This window comes from Formica exsecta, unplaced genomic scaffold, assembly GCF_003651465.1.
Source record: "Formica exsecta isolate Colony F162 unplaced genomic scaffold, ASM365146v1 scaffold192, whole genome shotgun sequence".
NCBI classification, from domain to species: domain Eukaryota; kingdom Metazoa; phylum Arthropoda; class Insecta; order Hymenoptera; family Formicidae; genus Formica; species Formica exsecta.
The window spans coordinates 1,495,516-1,520,134 of NW_021849218.1; the positions used below are offsets into that span (position 1 = coordinate 1,495,516).

At 31.6% G+C, this 24,619-nt stretch overlaps 1 protein-coding gene across 1 annotated transcript in view; it reads right to left on the bottom strand.

The window, feature by feature from the left end:
• Positions 1 to 8,395: 8,395 nt before the first annotated feature.
• The window catches only part of LOC115233996 (acetylcholinesterase-like), a 132,768-nt gene continuing 116,544 nt past the window's right edge, over positions 8,396 to 24,619 (bottom strand). The window contains exons 6-7 of the mRNA XM_029804673.1: positions 23,049 to 23,206; positions 8,396 to 21,105 (exon numbers count right to left, since the gene is read on the bottom strand). Of these exons, the coding sequence (XP_029660533.1) occupies positions 20,975 to 21,105; positions 23,049 to 23,206 (289 nt within the window). The 3' untranslated portion in view covers positions 8,396 to 20,974. The remainder of the gene's footprint in view (positions 21,106 to 23,048; positions 23,207 to 24,619) is intronic.

A 24,619-nucleotide genomic window follows, 5' to 3' on the forward strand; every position in this document is an offset into this window, starting at 1 on the left:
AGGATTTTAAAGTTTCGAGATGCACGTTATGGCAATAGTTATGGTTGAAGTGAAGATTTAAATGTTAACTTTATTTGTTTTTAATAAAATGATAATTTTGTTATAAAAAATTCGCTAGCATTCAAACCACCATAAAACGTAAACTAGGAATGATAGTGTTATGTTCGTGATGTGAGAAAGTTGCTAAAAAATTCTACTACATAGTGCCACAAGGCAGATTGCCTCACGTCATCGCATTCGGGCGCTTTTTTAAAGTTTGGTTTCTTTATGGACAGTCTTTGCATACGAACTTATACATACAAATTTTTGTGTGTAGTATTGATTCGTCAGTGCGATTAACACAGCAACATCAAGTAATGAAACCAATTTCTGTCGAATACAGCCGATCAACTGCGATACGCGGGTTTTGCATTGCAAATGTTCTCACTACGCGATGTACCTTCCGATATTTTAATCAGCAAAGGAAAACGGTACTTAATATGTGAATAATTTAATAGAGCGAAGGGAAGTGATTTGCGCGATAATTAAGACGTTATGTTTCGAAAGAATTCGCTTTACACACACAAAATGTAAAAAGAATAATATCGCTCTGTAACAAATAATTTTAAACGTTCCTTACATATAAATTATCTCACTTGCCACTTTGTTGCATTTCATTATGTAATAATTCATAAAATATAACAAACTTTAATTAATCTCGAAATTTGTATTCCATGAGAGAAATATATTTGTTCGAGTTTCGTTGCTCGCATGAAGTAGCGAAACGTTTTCCTCAAATTCCGCAATTTTGTGAAAATTCGTCATCACTCGGAGGTTGAAAAGTATTTTTCCACGCATTTTCCAGAGACAATTTGTCGACGCTATAATTTATTTTGATCCCGAGATCTGTTTAACGCCGTTATTAATTATCGTCAGAGTTGCCCGGTATCTGACGCAGACTAATTTCAGATTTCGTCGATTTAGAATCGCGGCTCAGTTACAATTGCGTCGTGTCGCTTTACCTATCCTCGTGATACATGAATCGTATACTTGTGATAATTATTATTTTTTTGCTAACGCGCATTTCAGTAAATTTTTTCGCAAGTGGCTCTCTTGTGTCTCATTAATCGTCATTATTCTCGTATTTATTTATTGTTGGTTTTACGAGGGGCTCAATTTTATAGAATTACGGTCTATCAAATTTTTTGAATCGCGCAAAAATTCCATTCCGCGATAAATTCGAGATATCCGATTTATATGCAAGCGTATCTTCTTCGATCTACACTACAGTATTGCTGTTATAACGCGCTTTCGAAAAGTATACGTGGCGAATGAAACATCCATTTCCATGTTTATATAGACAGATGGAAACTTGTATTTTGCGAAAATATCGTCTCCTTTTATTCTTTTGTTCCTTTTCGTTCCAGCAATCGTAAAATAGTCACTATCAACTAAATGAAATTTATCCAGTTGATATTCAAGTACTTTACAATCATTGCAGAAGGAGAGAAATACTGTTTGTATATGCAAGTGCAAATTAATAAATCAGAGTAAAAAACGTTATTTGTATACACAACTTTCTGTTTTTCACGCTGGAATAACGTTTTTCACGCAACAAATTTGTGACGAAAAATAACGAAATACGATTCAATTTCAAGTGAAAGTATCTGAAATCGTATATTTTTTCCCCTAATGAATATCCATATATAAATCTCCTTAGCAAAATATATATAATGTATACAATCCCATTCAATATATATGAAAAAAATTTGAAAAGAAGAAAACAGAATTTATAAACGTAGATAAGTAATATAAATTCTCTCTTATTTATTAAGTAATATTAAAAGGTGAACTTTACTTGAATTAAGATTTTATCTAGATTTTAGTTGCTGTAATATCGAGATTTTAACAGATTACAAACAATAGCCTTCAATAAAATTTATGTCAGGAAAAAAACAGAAAAAGAAAAAAAAATTGATGCTGTCGAGTAAGATTAGTTATGGGCAGAGAGATGCAACTCGAAATATACATTTTGTACGATTCTCTTTTATATTCACATTGTTGTGTGTTTGGTTTTAATAACAATATAATTACACGTAGAAAATTGCAGATCATTATTCTTTTATGGCTGTATATGAAAAATCTACGTCCTTGCATTGAACAAGTGCTTTGTAGGCGATGATGTTCGTCTTGTGTGAGTGTGCACGTTTTACTTTAGATTTAAATTTCGTGAAAATACGTAAAAAAGCGGCTATAGTCGTTGCAAACGATAAATTGCACGGGTTATATTTAAAAAGATATCATTATATTGTCAATTATATATATTATTTTCATATCTATATTATTTTGGGTAAATGTTCAGATTAACCTACACCTCATGGATCGTTTTCATTTTTACATATATTGTAGAGGATACATTCCTAAGTAATACACGCTTTGAATTTTGTGGCACTCTCTTATGGTTCCAGAGATATGCGATTTTGAAATTTCACAGTTTTAATGCTTTTTCTCAGGTGTTATAAAGTAATATTAGGAAAAGTGAAGTTTGTGTACATTGTATTTGTTGTAGAGCAGACGAAAAAGTATTTGTTTACATTTACGGGATAGATACACGGTCCTGGATTATTTTGTCAATAATGTATTTCACCTATTTCTCGCAGTTCGTTAGCAGCTTTTAACATGCGACTACATGAATTAAAACTGGAAATAGATTTGAGTTATTTCTTCCGGAAGTAAAGCCATCCCCGCCCGTAGGGGGATCAAAATCCACTGTGTCCACATATGTGTGGATATATCATACTTTATATCATATCTGTGGCATATATTTTACAACGCGAAGCGAGGTTCACCTCATAATTGTTGTGTGAATGGGAAAGTGTATGCGTAGATGTAGTGGGTTCCGCTCCCCTTACGAGGGGGCTCCACTTCCGGAAGATAAAAACTAAAATTTACTATTAAGTTTGTCCTATCCTCAACAAGATTTAGAAATTCATATAGTCGCATCGAAAAATATTACAAAACAAAGCGTACTGACAGTGAAGAAAATTCAAAGCGTGTATTACTTATTGTAGACGCAATGGGTTCCGCTCCCCTTACGGGGGGGCTCCACTTCCGGAAGATAAAAACTAATATTTACTATTAAGTTCGTCCTATCCTCAACAAGATTTAGAAATTCATATAGTCGCATCGAAAAATATTACAAAACAAAGCGTACTGACAGTGAAGAAAATTCAAAGCGTGTATTACTTATTGTTAGGAATGTACTCTTCTCTGACTTGTCGCAGCTGGCCGGAATAGCAATAAGCGAGTGGCCGCGATACTACATGCCCGGAACGTTCTGGCGGTTTTAACGAGAACATTGTAAATTTTACAATGCAAAGTGGGAAAATTCGTTCAAACGTTTGCCGACTATATCGAAGACGATAAGCATTAAAAATAATCATTGTACTTAAAATAAGAAATAATACTTAATAACATTGGGGAGATTCTTCTAAAATAAATAGATATTCTCGATGCCAAAAAAAAAAGAAACAAAATATTTACTAATATAGTTTATGAAATTATTTAAAAGCAAATATATATCTATATAATTGTATTTCTCTCTGTTAAAATAATTTAAAAATTAATTTTTAGATATACGTGCTTTAATAAATATATTTCTCTGGAGCCAATTTAATATTGGCGTCGTCATCTGATCGCGATTAAGCTGGGGCAGTCAGATGACTTGAATCAAAATACAGCCTTGATTTTGGAGAGAAAGTTACATATATACGTATTAGCTTTCAACTCACATATTTTCGTAGCAACTTCTTCAAATCAGATTTCATATAAACAGTATTTCTTTCTATGGTTGAATATAGTCTCCACTAATTTCTACTCGTAACGTGATTATCGAATCAGCTGCATTTCACTATATAAAGTTTTATTTTGATGCAATTCGCGCTTAATATGTTCTTACGATATTTCTACTGTTTTTATTTATATAGCGGTTATGTGTATATAAATGCAACGGTTTGTAAAAATTTAAGCTTCTAGTGGCAGTACGAAAAGATATATACGTCTCAAGAAGAAAGCTAATTATCTTATTTTTAATTCACGCTTTAAATTTTAATATATGATACAAATTTGTTATTTCTCATAGCTATCGTATTTTTCTTCACAATTCGGTACTTTTAAATAGAATAGCCGGACATATTAATTAATTTATATAGCGTTTGAATTATATATATGACAGAAACTAAAAGCGCGTCTTCCACTTTATTTAGGCTGCACAATTTTATCTTATACAATATATTTCTTTAAGTTAAGATTGGGGAAGGGGAGAGAATAGAAAAAGGGAATACTATAAATTTTTATAAATAATTACCAAAAATAGTTTTTTTAACTTTGGTTTAGAGAGATATAAAAAATGTTATAATATGATATTTTATATTAAAAGAATTAAATGTGCCTTAAAAGATATTTAAATTTTACAATCTTTTTCTTATACAAATCCTTAAATAAGGTGTGTAAAGCGTTACATTAATGTTACTGTTTACAATTTTTCCTTACGAGTGCACAAAGATTTACCGCACGTAGGAAGAAATCCTTCCCCTCCCCCTCTCCTTTTAAATTAAATTTTTGCGGCTCCCTTTTATGAATATCTGTCACGTTCTGACGAATAACAGATTGCACGAAGCAATTGTGTAGAATTTCGATGTTTTGCGAAATTTCAAGACCTGCTTCTTTCCTCAACGTGGAAAACTTGCGAAAGTTTGCAGAAGCGCGGTTATTTTAGCGAGATATTACGGAAACGGGGGTCGCGCATTATATTCGTCTCGCAGATATACGAGCTGCTTTTCACTTGTAGAGCTGCCTTCTAAAATCACTCCATTTAATGCGAGATTGGAACGTGACGAGGTTGAGGGTGGAGGGCGGGAGCGAGAAGAAGAGGGTGAGTAAAGGGTGACGGGGAGACGAAGCGCAGAAATTCGAGTGCGGATGAAAACCGCCGCTGCTGTCCGGAGCGTATATGCGGTCGTGCTGGAAAAGCATACCGACGTGACGGCGTAGTCTCCGGAATAACCGCGAAAATCGCTCATCGACGGACTATCTCGCGTCATTCCGAATCGATCGTATAGTTTAATTAGCGGAGAACAGACTCTTCTCTCGCTGGGATGCGACGTTTTGTGTTTGAATTTATCTCATACGCAACATTTTAATATTAACACATTCGGTTCGTTTTTTTTGGTTCCTCTTATTTTTCATTGATTGATACTTCAATGGATTTCGCGTGCTCTCTCCATTTGGCATTATGAATATTTAAAACATTCAAGCGATCAATCAGAAGAAAGAAATTTTTTTTTGTTCTGATTAATCAACCAAATGCTTCAAAAGATTTGTAAGCGTCAAATTGAGCGTACTTGCTGTTATATATTTATTTAAAAATAATAGAAGCTTCTTTTTAAATAGGATCAGTTTCCTTTTATTCTTTGATGCAAAAGATTGTAAAAAAATTTGTTGTATCGATTGGATAAAATTAAAAACAACAATATTACACAATTTTACGAAACGTCATAATTTTTATTAAAAAATAAAAAATATTTTTGTTAAATTTTGGTTTCAATGTACTTCTTCCCATCTAGAAAAATGTTTTTCAATTTTTAAAAAGAAATTCAAAAGTTGATATCAAAATAACTTTATTCATATATAACTGAATTACCTAAATAATTTTATTTAAACCATCACTTAATCTTTCAAAAGACTTTTCAAGAAACTTTTGCATCATGATTATATTTAGAGTTCTTACAGAAAGATTATAAGATTTAAAGATTTTTACATAATGAAAATAATGTTGTATCATGCCTATTATTATACAATAAATCATGTGAAATCACGACTATAGTGACATAATGATAATATATAAATCATTAAATATATACATATATGTGTATATACATAAAATTATTTTTTTATTACTTAAAAAAAAATGCATAAAAACATAATTGTTAATAGATGTTAATAGATTGTTAATAGATTCGGCCGATAACTGTTTACATAGTTAGTGAATTGCCTTTATAATACTTTTTGCACAGAATTATATATGCATTAAACGTCATGCATTCATCATCATCAATGTCCTTGCATATCGCCGATTACATGATAGTGGAAGCATTGCACGGTATCACTTGTTGCATGTATTCACTATGTGGCACTGGTAAAAAGATCTAATCTAATAAAAAGCACTTTGCATGTTGTTCAATTTTATCGAAATTTTTTGCGAACATAAACAATCTTACAAAAATTTCATGAGTGTTGTTTAAAAGCAATATTTTTTAATACCTACTCTTAATATCTACTTTATATATACATATAAGAATAAAAGATATAAGTTTATTGAAAACATGATATACTCGTATATACACAATATTGTTATCTTGATTATCTATTGGGTGAACCTCTACATTAGTATACCTTGATTCTATGATTTTAATCTTGACATATGTTATAAAGATCATAATTCTAAGTAACCTCCGAAAGATTTTAGCCGTCGCTTATCGTTTAAGAAGTTATTAATAAATAAAAGTTCACATGCATATTAATATTTTAATATAGACTGACATAAAGAATTTAATTTAAATTAAACCATTAAAAAAACACATAAGAATAAGACTAGTCATTTCTCTAGTATTTTTATGCTTGATACGATTCTGATTTTTAAATTGCTCCATCACATTTAGCACATTTAACAATAAATATTTTATTAACCATATAATCGAGAGACAAGAAATTTCTTTTGGAGTTTGAAAGTTTTAACAACATACTAAATTTTATAACTGCAATAAAACTTCTCCAACACAAAAAACATTGAAATAGTCATTCCTTGTAACTTTAACAAATTTCTTAAAATTGTGACATGATGGAGCAATTTGGAAATCAACGTCGTATGCGGCATAAAAAAAAATACAGAAACTGATTAGTTTTATTCTTGTGTTTAAAAAAAGTTATTTTTTTTAACTGTACTTATACGGTTCCACATGGGTTTGCAACTTTTCACGCGAAGCGTGGTCTGCTTCATATTACCTTGTGAAAACCATTCTTTTTTTGCCATATACTTTTGACCTGAAAGCATCGGGCAATGTAAAGTTACCTTATTTCGCACGAAAAGTTGCAAGCCCAAGTGAAACCGTACAATTGTAGACTTCGACTTTTTCACACCGAAAGTACCGGACAATGGATTTCACTTCGCGCAGAAAGTTGCAAATCCATGTAAAAAATCTTTTCTTTTTCATATTTTGGATTAATAAAGAAGTACTGTAAATTTTTATAAAACTATAGAATTTTTCAAGCTATAATATATTTTTGAACAAAAGACGTGTGTCTTTTTTTCACAAACATAATGCGTGAGTAATGATATCCATATAAACGTTAAATAACGAATATTTAATTGTCAATCTACATTCAAATCTTGATTTTCGTAAACTATTATTTGTTAATAATATTTTTATAAACAACAAGCACCAGTTAAAACTTTTTGTAGGTTATTCAGGGTCTTGACAAACCGTTTCAAAGGTTGAGGTCATTAAACGGGAGAGAAATATGCACTAATGTGAAGATTTGTCAAAGAAAAGAAGGCAAATTAAAGAGAATGTGTGTAATACTTATTGAATTAAATAAAAAAAATACTTAAACAATATACATCAAAAAATTGACTTTGTCGGAATTAGAAGCAATTTCTAATTTTAATAACACAAATGATTTTTGCAGATTGTTTTTTCTATTTATCGCATGCAATGTTTTTTCACAAAAGATTATTATATTATATTTTTAGCTTGCCATCTGCAAAAGATAATTTAAGTGTTTTTTTCTATCTATTTTCCTTATATTTTTATATCTTTGTCTTATACAATTGCTTTTAAAAATTCTTTTGTTCACGTGTTGATAGGCATTTTTTGTTTATTTTTTAAACTTTTTTTGAAAATATCATTTATAAATATATATATACAAAATTTAAGTTTAAAAGTTGACTTTTTTCTGCCAATTTCGTGGTATAAGTAAAACATGCATGCTTATATACCTCTATTTATTATAATTTTATATTAGATATTAATTATACTTGCAATATTTTTCCACCATTAAAATTTCCTCCATTTTTACGAATAGAAATTGTGTATTTTCTATTGTGTTACATTCAATAACAAATTTTAGCAAGCGATTGTTTTTACACAAAAGAGAAAACTAATTGATTGTTAATTTATTTTCATAAAATCAAAAACAGGTTTTTTTACACATTTTTCGTTTCGTGATCGGCGTTTTTCAACAAGTGGGCATGCAAACACTAGAAATTGCTTTCAGAAACAGGAAGAGTGGGTAAAAAATAACAAGCTACTATTCATGGATCGTTTTGTTATACAACGAAATAAAAGAACACGAGAATATTAACAGATCGCACTTTTATTTTAACACGCCATTATTTACGATTGATGCGCAATTCTCACTTATAACTAAACATATACAAAATAATCTTTAGATTAAATATAACTTAAATCCTCTAATTTTTTTAAATGCACAAAATCTCGAATGTATGCTAAAATAGAAGATAAGCAAACGATATAAAATATTACTGCCGCTGCTAATACAGGAACTAAATATTTTAATTATTTTTTCTTGTATTTTTATTCGTTATCCTATTTTTGTTGTTTTTGTCGATAGTCCATACAAGAACTTTATTATCTATCATTATTTTAAATTAATTTTTTCTTGATATATTAAAATTCTATGTATACTATACATTTACTCGATCGCTATTAACGGTAAACTAACAACGCCCAAATTTTATTAATGCTTTGTATTAATAATGAAATTTCTAATAGAGAATGTATAAAAGTGATAATAATTAATTGCATAAACTTACGATATTACACACACGTATCGCTTGAAATCAAATATTTTTAATTTTATTTTTTACAAAATGATTAAGCCAATGTTTAATTAGCGCAACTTTATTTTCGTATAAGGCTAAATTATAGTATATAATAATCCATGGTCGATAAAATATATTCAAGAATTATTAAATGAGAAGCAGAGGATGTATTAAGAAAACGGGTAGAAGGAGGTTTGGCATATTCGACTATAATACGGTTCACTTACAATTATCATATTTGATTTCGATTGATACACAATACGCAGAGAAAGATTTGAAAGTAATCGCTTATAAAAAATTCCGGAAAAAATAAAATAAAGGTAATGGATTATACGTAACAACACAATTGATTTTTACACTATTTTTTCCGTTTACGCTATTTTACGAACTTTAACGCGTGATCTTTTAAATAATTGAACAAATTAAAAATATAACTTTCATTATATTCAAATATCAAATTGTGCATCACATAAAGCGTAAAATGCACGACCTGATGTATGCGAGATGCACTCAATGTATCCGACTCTTTATCGTTCTTTCTTTCCTCTCTAGCTATCTCTTTCTCTCACGAGAATGTCGATATGCAGGTATGTGTGTCATTTGAATTATTCTGGACAGAGAAGCGACTCACATTTCAGTTAAATCTCACACAAAAATACAGAACAATTAAAGTTTCTATATATCGCATACAACTACGCGACCTCCTTTCGGGGTTCTCGGCTTGAGTAGGAACAATCTATTTGCAGCAGAGGTGCAAAACACGAAATATTAAAACCAGCAACGTTCTAATTTAAGTAAAAATCAATTGTGCAACATAAACTTTTTCTGATAATCTTTTCGTTTGTAAACTATTCATGCAATTGAACGCATGTAATCAGGCATATAAAGCAATTTATTCACAGATTTTAATAACTGCGAGCTTAGAAAGAAATTATTATTATTTTAGTTAAAACTCATAATTAGCTAAAATAAAAGAATTTTTGAGAGAATTTTATTATATAATATATTAGAAAATGGGATTAATTCTTATAATTATATATACACTCTGTTTTACATAAATAAATCAAATTTGGCAGAAAAATAAAAAAGGAAACGATAATAAATTCATACGTTTGTTGTACACCTCTGTTCTACAGGATGACACAAATTAATGAATTATTTTGTCGCTTAAATGGAACATGCAAAGTAGGCTCACTTTTCTTGATAAAAACAAACAAACTCTTAAACTTGCATACATTTTTAAAAATGCCTCTTTATTGTAAATAATATATTTTCAAAAATTTTCCAGCCAATACTACCAATAATATTTCGAATAAAAATGCACCAAAGTATTATATCTATATCTGCTACATTTTTATTTGAAAGTATCTCGCATCGTAATATTATCGATGTAAATTCGCTGATGACTTGTGTAATTAACATAAAATACATATACGTATAGATTAGCTTTTGTATTGTATTATCGAAAGCATAAGCCAGTTTTTCAAAAATTATAAATCGGAAAAATTTAAGAATGTCACATTAAATTCTTTCATTTTTGCTTGTGTTGTTACTAGCAACAAAATAATATAATACGACACATGTATAAAAATAATATACATGTGTCTCCCATATATAGATATAATTTCCAAAAAACACAACTTCATCACATATCGCGGAATTTTTTTCGAAATTGCGTGAGAAATCTTAAAAATTCTAACTTCTCTCGTTCCGTAAACGACAAAGCATAACATTTTTGCTCGTGTCAACCTGCGTAGCCGATTATTGTGAATGCATCGTCGAGGCACTAATCCTAATTTATTTTCACTGGACGCTTCGATGAATAAAAGACTATCTAATGATATGTATGAGGGCATGCTAATCGTTAACAAGAAGAGCGCATAGAACGCTAAACAGCCTATAGGCCCTATTAATATTATCTTGCCCTTTATCCTCTTCACTTTTACTTTTTTTTTCTCTTTAAAACACAAATATATTTATCTCTTTAAAACACAAATATATATTTATTTTCTCCTTTTTTTGTCTTTTTTCCTTCGTATCTTGCATATGCGAGTATATATGACACACATTTTTTATATTTTATATAGAATATATTCCACGTTTATCGCGGAGATTCCTTGACCCGAAAATACCTCGTGTATTTTCTCATTCCTGTTTCTCTTTAATAATTTAACGAGAGTCCACAATTTGATAAATGTTCAAACTCTTGACAAATAAAATATTTTTACAAATTTAATTTGTACATTAAAAATTTTGTTAAAGTAGAATCAATTTTGAACAAAACGTAGAATAAAGTTGTATATTGTTGATTTGCGCTTTTGGAGTTGGTGTAATTTATACAAGAGAATTTTTTTATTCTCTTGACTATAATCGAGCAACAATCGATCATACATTAGTCACAGAATCCACGGCCAAAAGGAAATGAGATATCGATGAAAAGATACTTTATATAATTTAGGATATTGTATAATCCTTTGCATTTGTATCTTATTTCTTTCGTCTATAATGCTCCGTCTTGTATTATATTGTCGCCCCAATTACACGAGAGCTCATTATCACGGCAATTTTTCGTCTCGTCGACGAAAAATGCTGACAAGCATTGGCGACTCGTTATTCAAAAAGTCTAAAAAAATGCATCGCCCGCGAGACAATTTCCTGCGTGCAATTTCTATTAGATACGTCGGTGCAATTAAACTCGCTCAGTGTCTCTTATGTTAGTCACATCGCTCGTTGCGAGCGAGAACGCGACGGCAGATTGCTCGTCAGAATGACGAAGTTGTGCAAGTGCACCTGGTTACTCCCGACAGTGCCATCGGAGGGGAAACGAGGTCACGCCTTTGTGATCCATCACCGGATTTCAAGGGAACGATTTAATGGTGGCGCGCGTCCGCCACGCGCAAATTGCTCGTAACTCGCCCTTTGATGGGCATTAAGGTACTCGGCGCGAGAGCAAATTTTGAAAAATCGTCGAACGTTATGGTCGATTATCGATCCCATGCGATTCCACGAGACCCGTGATAGCGACTATTGCCAGAAGCGACTTTCGTCGTCGTTTTACATACCGTTCTCGACTATGTAAAGCGGAGGGATCTCAGAGATTTTCCGTCCTTCTGTGTTCAGGTCGCGCTATGAATCGAGAATGATTCATATCCGTATAATAGCAAATCGTTTTTGTAAAAAAGTTAAAAATTGCAGAGCTAAGAAAATTATAAATAGTATTGCAAGCAACTGTTCCTCCTCTGTGATATTAAAAATTAAAAATTATTATGTGCATTATATACGCGAATAAAAAAGTTGAAACGATAATAATGATATATAGCCAGTGTATGCACTGTATATAGTCAAATATATATTAATTTGCAAAAGTTTTTGCATGATTGATAGAATCATTTCGTTACTTCAATCTATTATTAAATTTTTAATAACAATAAATCTTTTTATCCATTACTTAAAGTTACTGTGGGAGACTACAATTTTTTATTATTCAACTTATTTATTCATTATTGAATATGAGAAACACATTTGCAATATGCATTTCTTAGAAAAAAATAGATGTAAAAATAAAAATATATATTTGTTGATGCGCAAAAATAAGAATGCCAGAATTGAAACAAAACTAAGTAATAAAAATATATTTTTGCAAAATACTCGAGAAAAAGATAATAAAAAATCTCAAGTTAAATAGAATTTTTGAAAATCTTGAAACTTTATTAGTAAATATAAAAAGAGATATTTACGTATATATATATTTATATGTGTATATATATAACTGGAAAATGATAATACTCGAATAATAAATTTTTCGTAATAACATCTTATTTTGCTGACTTGAATATTACGGTGTTTTTAGATTTCGCATAGCGTTTAATATTTCGGAGAAATATCTTACGACATTTCAGAATAATTCAACCTCGGAAATGCATTGTCTTATTTCTTGGATCTTTTTTCGGACTTTCCCGTTGTGTGTGTGTTTGGGTATCTGCCGTTTATAGGTACTATCTTCTTCCATCGTAAATCCAATTGTAAAAAATCCGGTTATAAAGAATGGATGCTCAACGTATAAAAAACATTATCTGATTTTACTGCACGAATAAAAGTAATATGTGTCTGCATTTTATTATGAATAGATTACCGAACAAAGAGAGAATATCTGATATAAAATTATCTTTTTAAAGTAGAGCTATTAAAGGGTAGCGAAATATAGAATTTCAAAAAAAGTTCCATGCAAATCCTGATAAAATTTATGTGAATAGTTTAAATCGTTAAAGACTACTTCTTTCATATTTAATTGTAAGACATGAAATATTAATCTGCAAGTAAGCAGTTTATAAAAAGAAAAGTCTTACAAAACCACGTGTTTGTGTTTGATATAAGAGTGATTTTTATATATATAGAAGAAAAGACAAATGATACAAAAAAATGCGCGTATGAAACCCGACTTGCTTCAACTTTTCTCGCGTTGAGAAAAAGAATTTGTTTACGAAAGAAGACGACAGAAAAATTTTTCAACAAATTCATATTGCGAAAAATTTTTTCCTAAATTATTGGCGTCATTTAGGAGAACACTTCTGATACTAAATAAGTAAAGAATAGTTTTTACACTTTTTATAAAATATTCTTTAGAAGAGTAATACACACACAAAACATATACATGCTACTACACACTGTTCCTGCGTCATGTTTCCTTTTGTCATCTACAGCATCTTTTAAGTTAGTGGAATGGAAACTCGGAATTTTTTAACAAAATTGACTTTATGTGAAATTGACCTTTTCTCGATGAAACTTAGAGAATGAAAATTGTTATATGCTATAAATTTTTAATATTAACATTTTTAGTAATTAATAGCCAAGTGAAATTTTTGTTTATGCGAAATATATTTCAAATTAATTTAAAGAGAGTCGAGATTTTGATATTTATGCTAATATTTTTGTAAACTCATTTTACCGGAATAATTCAATATTAAATTTTATATTTCATGTGGTTATAAAAATTCTATCATTTTTCATTTTTAATCTAAATGGACAATGTATGTTTAAAAGAAGTGCGTGACACATCGTATAAACTTATCGCAAGTATATAGCATATATTTATATTCTCATTTCACTGTCGAGAGATACCATGTATTTCCGTCATGTTTCTGACATGCAATGCTGCAGTCGATATGCCAAAGTACTATCTCTTTTAAGCCGATTGACGTTAGAGCCGATGATTGATCTGTAGAGAAAATAGTTTTGTTCTGCTTGTTTAATTAAAATACAGAATTAACCCCTTCCTTTTTTCCTTCTCCTTCTTCTATCATTGTTTTTTTTAAATCTTTTATTCAGCGATCCGTAGATCGATGCTAATTAACGGCCGTATTTGTCGATTGGGTAACAAATAATATATTCTATGATTGTAACATTGATATATGAAACACGCACCTTCACACATTTATGCGCACACATACATATATATATATATTTATTTATCTTTTTCTATGTAGATGATATGTAAATGGAAGATTTCGTATATTTCCGACGAGTTTTATTTTTCGAAACAGGGCAAGGTTTTTAGTATATCAACGAGATGGCCGTTTTAGTAACTACATCGTTGACGCGAACTATCGTCAATCGGACAATCACGTATTATATATAAGAACGCAAATCATCATGTAGTAATGTATTGACTCTGAAATATTTCGAATATTTGCGTTTTATGAGAGATGCTCGCGCGTGAGTTACGGTAAATACAGTATCAAGCTAATTATATTCAGTGAGAGAAATCAGACAAATATTTTTAAATCAAAAAATTGAAAGACTGTAAAAAAGTTTTGATACTGTACATATAATGTGAAATTAGATAGACAGAGCGAAAATCAAGCACAGATCCATCGATTGTAGTATGCAATGACAGATTGGTGGAAATAAATGTAAGTATTTAAATGGCATATTAAGTTAAATATTGATACTAATTTTCATTTTCCAATATGCCGTAAAGAGTTCGATAGAATCCACCCGATCTCTGGCATTAATCTGGCTTACTTTTTGTTAATAGATCTCGTCATTATGTCAACGCGATACGATGAATCCTGCATTAATTCTTCCTGTTAATGAAGCTAATAGAAAAAATACTTTGCAAAATTTATTTCTGATAAGCTTGAGCGTTTGGATTAGCCAGATCTTTGAGATCTAAAATGTTTAATTTTTTGACTCGTTTGATTTTTCGCGGCAAAAAAGCTTTTTCTTTTCGTTTCTTTTTTGTGAAAGCAAAATGCATTGAAAGCTTCGAAAGAACAAACAAATATGACTCTATTGAATACGAAAATAAAAGGCGCTGATTAAGCATGCTAATTTCACTAAAACGAAGATTATCCGTAAATTGTGTAAGACACGATATACGTATTTTAGTGTGCTGAGGAAAATAAAATAAAAAATCATAAAAGAATATATATGCACGAATAAATGATCGGTTAATGAACATTATTGTTAGAAACTATTATTTTCCTTTCCGTGAGATGTAAGTTAATCAAGATTTCCCCCTAGTTTTAATTTATAATGTATGTAAAAAACTTTCCTTTTTTTCTTTCTTTCTCTGAAAACTAGTATCGTTGACATTTTTGAAAAAGTAATAATATTATATATACAATATGTAATGGCTACAGAAATAATTGTATATTACCCGATCATTTATTGGCGCACATCTTTATATTGTACATAATAAATCTGTAAATACATAAGATCCGCATAAATGATTTTTTGTGACAAGTATTTGAATAAGTTTAATAATATATAAAAATAAGGAGATATACAGGGACATTAAGGTTTGGAGCAAAACACTTTCGAAAGATTCGCAAATACCTGACCCCAGTAATGTTCTCTCTTTCGAGGCATCTGTACAAAAGATATCAATTTCAGATCAAAGTGGAGAGAGAGAGAGAAATTCAATTCGTTCGTGAACACAGAAATACTCGGGGTGCGACGTGTATCACATACACGTGGTGTTCGAGTCTGATTGCAGAGTCGCGTGAGCTGACAAGGCTGACTGAAATTTCCAGTATCGTCAATGCCATTGCGCAAAAGCTCTCGAAATGAAATTTCCCTTCTAAAATTCCTAATACCTCCCGGTTAAATTTCTCTTGTCCGCTCCGTATAATTTTGACAATGTATGTACACCGAATTAAGTTACGCGAGCTCAATTGCCAAAATATCTCAGAGTTCATTTTACTCGTGTGATCTCGTTAAAAATCAGTATAATTTTGTCGCGATGTTCGAAATCGACTGTCCGCAAACTTGTGAGAGAATCCATAAGCCTGCATAAAGCCGGATCAATACCAAATGGATTCTCTAATGTATGAGCTTACGATGTATGACGATATCCTTGTGTGTGTAATTTTTTTTTTCTGTTTCTTAATTCTTTGCTTCTACAACAATCATACTTTACTATATTGATTCATATAGAACACCCTGTACATACGGCATATGTATGCATATACGCGTTTAAATCACGAGTAAATCTATTACTAGCTTTCAGAGACTTTTCTTATAATCTAATCTTCAATGAATCGCGCGAATATACACTTCTATCTCACTCTAGTTAGAAAATATAATCTACTTTTTTGAAAATTTATAATTTTTTATCTAAAGAATATTGTGTGCGCGCGCGCGCGTGTGTGTATCTGTGTGTATATATACGTGTGAGATATTCGAATAAACGAATAAATGGCTATTTTAGCGCAGATCATTTTGCACCTACGGTGACTAATTGGGAATCAAAAGATATTAATGTGTGCCGTCCGATTGAAAGTCATATTTGAAAGTCGACAAACGCTAAAATAGAGACAGATCCGAGAGCTCGAGTTAATCTAAAATAGAATTCCATCCGGAATCCTTTTCTCGATTATGCCGCGAAAACAAGAGACTGTTTATCACACATTTCTTCTTTTCACATTGATCCTTAAATAAAGCTGAAATCGCTGCCGTGATCTAGGATCCCGCAACAAGTTTTGCGGTTCGCAAGTTGTATGATGTCTTAATACTTAAGCCTACAGATCTTGTCTCGTACACGACGTCTGGATACAATATAGTATATAATTATATTTGCATTTATATGTGTGTGTATACATATACACATATATGTATATATGTACATCTCTCTCGCTTATCAATAATGTTTATGTGTATATATATATATGTATATTTATGGTTTTTTTTTTGCTTTCGCTTTGCGTGTATCGCTCTCACTATCGTTTGCTCTCGTTTTCGTTCATTTTCGCTATCGCTCTTGCTATCGTGTGACTCTAACAATGTCTGACCAGTTAAAAAATTTTGGTTTTTTTATTATTATAGCTCGTCATTTCTCAACATAACGATTCGACGTCGGCATTTCCGTCGACGCGAGTTTTCTCCTCCTCTGGTGTTTATGTATTCTCGCGGTTAAAATACTTGAGTGTAAAATCTCGCAAATATAATAAATGCTATATGGGTAATATTTTACAAGCTGACCTGTCTCCTTTGATTCCGATCTCTCGCGAAAATAATCTCGTTCATTCTCGTAGATCTCGCAAATGTTTATATTTAGATGTGAGATAGATGATTTTTAATTAGGAGCTCGCGAAAAATGGTCAATAATTATTATTCCGCCGAGATTTACGATTTTATCCAGATTCTTATCGTCGCCAACCGACTGAGAGAGCCAAGCCATCAGGAGCGGTTACGGTCTCAATAAAATGTTAAACGCAGAGATGAAACGAGAACCTTAATGCACTCACCCCCCTCCCCCCTATAACTTTTAAACTCATGGTGCATTTGCATCGAGAATCACTTACCTCCTCCGTGATCTTATCTCAGGTGGAAGTTCGTCCGCAATAAAATGAATAAACCGGACGATTGATTTCGAATTCTCTCTCTCAGCGCTCTCTCCCGTGCCCTTCTTCTCGTTTTCGACGTCCTCGATATAAGTCAATCTATTAACGTCGACAAAATCCTCGACAACGCATTTAGAATTTTTCTCGAATAAATGCGCGTAATTAGGTTTCCGGGATTTCCGCAAAATCGGACATGAAACTCGCAATGGAAATTCCGTATCTACATTCACAAGAATAACAGAAATTTTCAAATATTCTTTAAAGCACGAATGATAAACTGACAATTGTCCAATTTCGCATAATAAATAGGGTGTATCTTCAAGGGAGTAGTTTTTTAAAAATTCACCGGGCACATCCCTCGTTTTCCTTCTTTGAAAACCAGCCCGGATATACGTACGTCTCTAACCGTCTCTTCTGAAAGATACTCTTAAAAGCTTCGCGGAAACACGATGTAGTCTGCTTCATTTCAGCATCCAAGAATCTTTTGATTCCGTTGAGAGACTCGAAAGAGAGCGCTTCGCTGAGACAGCATCGAGAGAAGCGACGAACTCCGCGGAAAATGAGAGAATAACGATCTCATTGTAATCCGCTTCTATAAAAATATTGCTGTGAGTATTTGTTTTATTCCACGATATGTCAGGAACGAATGTCTCATTCAATTGCAAATGTCTCATTCATTTGATTGGATAATGGATAAATTACAGATGGTTATAATTGCCGTTGGAAAATTAAAAGATTCGTACAACAACTATGAACTTGGTTTTAGAACTCGTTATGTTGTTGCAGACGGATAATTCTTTTTTCGAGAAATCAATTTATATAAGAAAATTAGGGTGATTTCATTTAAAAAAACTAACAATAAGTTAATCTTTACCTTAAAAAAATGTTCTTAATTAAAATTCAAGATTATCAATATCTTTTTCTCTCTCAAAATCTTATAAATTTTGTCTGAAACATTTTTTAAATACGACGTCAAGTTTCAAAGAAAACGCTTTGTGTATAATACCCTATACATATGAAAACCCTTATAAAGCGTTAAAACAATAAGATGATAATTTCACACTTTTAATGTAGAACATATTTTATCTTATAACGGGATCCCAAGTTATTTTAATTACTTGGAAATTGAAAATTTTGTAACAATGGATTTCTCACTGCTACCCGCGCTCTATCTCTCTCTCACTCGGTTTTCTCTCATGCAGTTACTATGGGAATTTATTAATCTTCCACTCTCGGCTCATTTTACGGCAACTTATAGCGTGATAAATTATGAAGAGCAAAAGTTAAATTTCTTGCAAAATCGCGTTGAGCACTTAGATGAAAATATAACTTTTAGATGCGAATTATCTCTCGGTTTTACCAATTTTCTTTTTCCCGTCGTTTTGACTTTGTCAACTATGAAATAAATGATTTATTGCACAGAGGCAATTTAGCGCCGACAGTTTGTACGATAGTTCTAAAATTAACAGATTGTTATTATTTATTACGTCTCTTCAAATCTATCTCTTATTATAATATTCTCAAAATTGATTCGGTGTATATTCATGTTTTACTGTTTCCGTTGTCTGTCCTATAATATAACTGCGAATAAGTGAAATCATCCATTTTACAAACTTTATAGTAATATTCTAAGAGGGTTGTTCTAATTGTGTAAAGGCTAGAATACGCTTTTATAACCGGTAGATATTTTTTGTTTTTTCGTGACATAATCAATTATTTCTAAACTTTCTTAAATATTCTATACTTTTTTTTTTTTACAATAAATTTATCTATATTGTAAATCTTTAATTACAATTAACGATCATGAATCATATTCTCAATAAGCTCAAACTCGCGCATTCATCGAAATATTTAATTATACGTCAAGTCTCTTTTTTTGAACAATTATATTCGTCAATGTGTCAGAGCAAATATATGTATATATAGATACAATCGATGTAACCATCTAATTACAAAATATATTTCTCGATTCCGATTGGGGATAAGTTTAATTTTGCGGACATGAAAATTTTACATATCGTTGTATGCTTGAATTTCGCTTTCTTATCAAAAGCGTAGTGAGTGTTCAAAGATTTTTTTTTAAGAATGTCTCTCTCACGATCGACGCGGTAAAAATCGACGTTACTTGGTCGCTCTCCAAGCGAATTTAATGAGTTCAGAGTTAATAATTCAAATCCATCTACGTCGACTAATTACTTATACGTTTGCTATTTACCGTCTTCGCCATTTCTTCTCCTTCGCTTTCGTGCCCTGAAATTGATCTTGCGTTTACAATTTAGTCGTGCTAGACGATTGACTATGTCGCAAACTAAGAGATCAAATACATTACAAGATGTTTTACTGATAGCAGTTGATTTCTTGCGACCCGAGCTCAGACCAAGCAAACGACTAGGAACGATCACGAATAAACATCGAATAAAATGATTCACGATCTCCTTCGTTTAATCTTCGTTGCGGGAATGACCTATTTTTTGAGTCCGTATCAAGAATTCCCTAATTCGATTACGGTTTTTTTTTGGCAATCGCCATTTTTATAATCAATTAGGCATTGACCTCCAATCGATCATATTCCGATAAGCATTGCCCGTGTTTGATTTATGGTGATCGATTTAAAAGTTTCCATGTCACGAGAAATTACGATATAAATTCGTGCAAGTTTTTGTCGCAGTAACTGTATCTCGCACTAACAATCAAATCTACGATAAGATCGATCAAGTCCTGAGATCGATGAGAATCAGTAAGAACGGATTTTGCAAGAGACAGCGAATCAGAGAGAAAGAATTATTGGAATCCAGAGCAATGCGCGCGGCTGCACGAGATAAAGGTGGAGTACAACCCAGATGTGCGAATCGGATCCTGCTGACGTCGATCATTCGACGGCTTTTTGTTACGAATTTTCTATCGACAATCGCGCGATTTTCGTCTAGATCGATCGACTATCTCGAAGCGAAGCCCCCGTTAGGGGCATCTTGATTATCATTCGCAAACGTCGCGCTGTGCTACCGGTGCCGGTGACGTAACGACACAGTGAAAACGGACTACTGCTGTACGATAGGACGATAACTGTACGTCCTACGGCGGGCTTATATCAATCTACGAATGTTTAACGATCGCTAATGCGACCTTGAAGCGTAAACAACGCTCGTTATAGGACCTGTTTGTCGGACGGTGGCGCCAGAGTGGAGCGTTTCTGTCCAGCCGGGTACCTGCCAGCCGTGTAAAGGGTTTGTTGACATAGATGATTAATCACTTATATGAATCTATGTACCGCCAGCACCGGAAGTAAGAGGATGGACACGATCGGTGTCGATCCACGCAGCTCGCCGGCACTCGCTAAAACGCTCGAAGCTATTGTGCCTTTGCACGCCTCGGGTGTAGGATCTGGAAAAAAAAGAAAAACACGAAATGAATGAAAAGTAAGAACGGAATACGTTCATAAATTTGCAAGCACAGGATGGATCCTACAATAAGATTCCCTATGTTATTACGTCTTTTATTTAGCATTTATGCACAAATTAGACTGATTGTGTTAAAATAGAAGCTAATAACTCTTCTTCAATATAAACAATAATAAAAGTAAATAAAATTAAAAATATATATTATAATATATATAATTCTAAATAAATCAATGTATGCATATGTGTGATTTAAGATATTAAAAAATAACATGTAACATGTTATTCAAATACACGTTTTGTTACAAAGTCATAATGATGCTTAACATGCACTGAATTTTCCGTAATATGTGATTAAGTTATTTGCAATATATTTTCTCTGCAAGCACAAACATTATTATACTAGCGGAAGTTTTCAATTACGCGTGATTTTCCATTATCACGCGTTACTGTATTGAACGGAAAACTATTGGAAATGAATACGTGTGCAATCGCTTGCTTTGTTTCGCAAACAATCGTTGCTGTTTAATCCGATATATTCCGGATACATAAACAGAAACGTCAAAATTATTTGCACCAACAACTGGACAGATTTAACAACTGCGATTGGATTCTTCCCAATGCGCAAAATTCTCTTTCCGGTTATTGTTGGATCGAATTATAACTGAATTATTTATCATACTAGAGTTAAGAAAGTAGCAGAAATCAACAAAATTTATAATTATCTGTAATCATAATTACATTCTTTCATAAAGACGTCTCTGTGCGATTTCACGTACTGTTGCGCAGAGATTCAAAATGTACATGTATTGACGGAATTTGAATTTGCATTTGCCTTTAGTACCATGTTTCATCATATGTACATATTGCTAACGTAAAATATTTACGTGTTTAATATAGCGCTGGAATATTTGAGTGTGGCAATTCTGCGAATTTGCTTTGATTTTGTTTTCGCTAAAATATTGATATAGCCTTCCTATCCGAATTTATAACATAATATATATAATACGATATAACATTATTGCTATTATCTATCATTATATCTTTATTGCTTAACAAATGTTATCATATTTAGTGTTACTATCATATTTTATATATAATTAATACCATATTCATCATGTAAGATAATGATTTTAAAAGTAATATCGAAAATGTATATATTTAAAATGTATATATATTTAAAAGTAATATTGAAAATATGTATATATTTAGTATGCGGTCCTCGATCTATAGAGTGTTTTATATAGATAAAGGAAATAGACCGGTATTACCATATTCTTTATTAAAAAATAAGTTTTTTCTTTGGCAAAATTTTCGGAAATGCATTTTGGATCTTTATATATATTCCTCTTATAATGTATTTAGAAGCAATTATTTCTGAGTTACTGCATTGTTGAGATACTGCAATTAAGATAATTTATTACTGCTCAAGACACATAAGTATATTACATCAGATTAGAAACACATAGTATTCACGTGACAAAGACCTGTTTGTGAAAACTTTATTGTGTAGGACACTGATTAATTTTTTTTTGTAGATTTCTCTCTCTCTCTCTCTCTCTTTTTCTGATAAAAAAAAAAATAAAATTTAAAACTCTTTTTATTTTATGATAAATCACATAAAAGTTTGAAGATGATTGTGCAACGTTATCAATTATAGTTAAATAACATTCCGAAAAATGTATAAGGAGCAAAAAGAATTGAGAGATTGTGTGATTAGTGTGCCTCGTCGACGAATACTATATTCCGTATTATCATAATATAGTATATGTCATCAAGTCTATTGCAATTCGTTGCCACGTATAGAAATACTCGAGTAGTCATTTTGCGAGCATGATTACTCGTTAGAAATTAGCGCTAAATAAATCGGGAACTTATTAATATTGAATTACACGCGGGAAGAATCCATTCTTTCGATTATACACGTACCAGGAATCCCCCTTAGCCGCGGCAGAAATTCGTTCCAAAATGCGCAGGCCGTCGTGCGTGGACCTCTGCCGAAACCTTTCTTCTCCGCGTCCAAAATAAAGTATTGCGGTCGGTCCCTGGTGTAAGGCGGCCAATCGGCCTCATCCAGTGTCGGTATCCTGAAAAATAATTCAAGAGGTAAGGATGGTTGAACGTCACTCACAAATCGTCGAATGCCTCAAGAACGAGCAATAGCTATAGGGAAAAGGGTTGGAGATGGGTAAGACAGCGCAAAACGAACGATGGAAAATCAGGAGAAACGAGAGTGGAAAGCGCGGCGAGTCGGATGGAGAATCAACCGTTCGACTTCAAACGGAATGGAATCTGTCTCCGATAAAGGAAGAGCGCGACGGTTTGCTCGGAATCTTCGCGTAAATACATACATTCATCACGAAGTAAATAGAAAAAGCACGAACGTTTGCTATCTAGCAATATTTGCAAAAGATTACATTATGATTTTATATATATACATATATATATATATATATATATATATTTATGACAGTTATAAATAATTTTTTTACGCTGTATATATATATATAGTAAAAATAGACTTCACGTGCGAATGCAATACATCGCTCGAACATCGAAAGAAATATAAGGTATCCTACCCATACGCAAAATGCAATACGTCATAAGAACTTTAAATCTCGATAAATTCATCTTATGACAGAACAGGAAACAGCTCTTCTTTTATTCAAAGTTAATAAATGAAAGCATACCTTATGCATAAAAACTTAAGCAATCTCAATTCAATGTTAAATATTTCATGATAAATTTAACTAAATGTGTAACATGAAATTGTGTATTAAATAGAATAAAACAGATAGATAATTTTCATATTTAATTTTATATATAATCGAAAAAATGGGAAATATAATTAAAACTCGATGAATTGATGGCCTCTTTAATTGAGAGCTTAATTGAGAAACATTGTTAATCATTTTAAATACTTCTTTTCATAACATTTGGTTAATAGTTTTTATCTCTCTCTCTAATAATTTTTATTTAACAAATTTCTTAAATAATAAAAAGAATTTTGTGTAAAACAGTAGTGCTTTTCCAAATTATTAAATTAGAATTAGTGGTTTTAATAATTTTCAATCGATTTTCTTTCGGTAATTGCCGAAAGGAAAGAATAAATAGAAGTCTTAGTTTGAATGTCAACGAACTTTTAGTGTGAAACTTATCCTTTCTCGCAGTTATATAATTTAAATTTAAATTAACTCTGTTTCATACATCAGCGAACTCTCATTCGCCTATCTGGTGTGTTGGTGCATTTATGATATATTACTTACATTTATATATTGTACATTGAATACATATCAACGGAACATATGCAAATTCCCAAGTATTTTGTTAATTTGGTTAAGTGTCTAATTTCTACTTAATGCCCGCGTATTCGCGTAAAATTGATTAAATATGTATGATCATAAGCGATGAAATAATGATTTGTATTGCAATAATATGGTTTATTAGTTATGCCATTTTTTGCTCAATTTTAAATTATACACAATAGTTAATATATATAT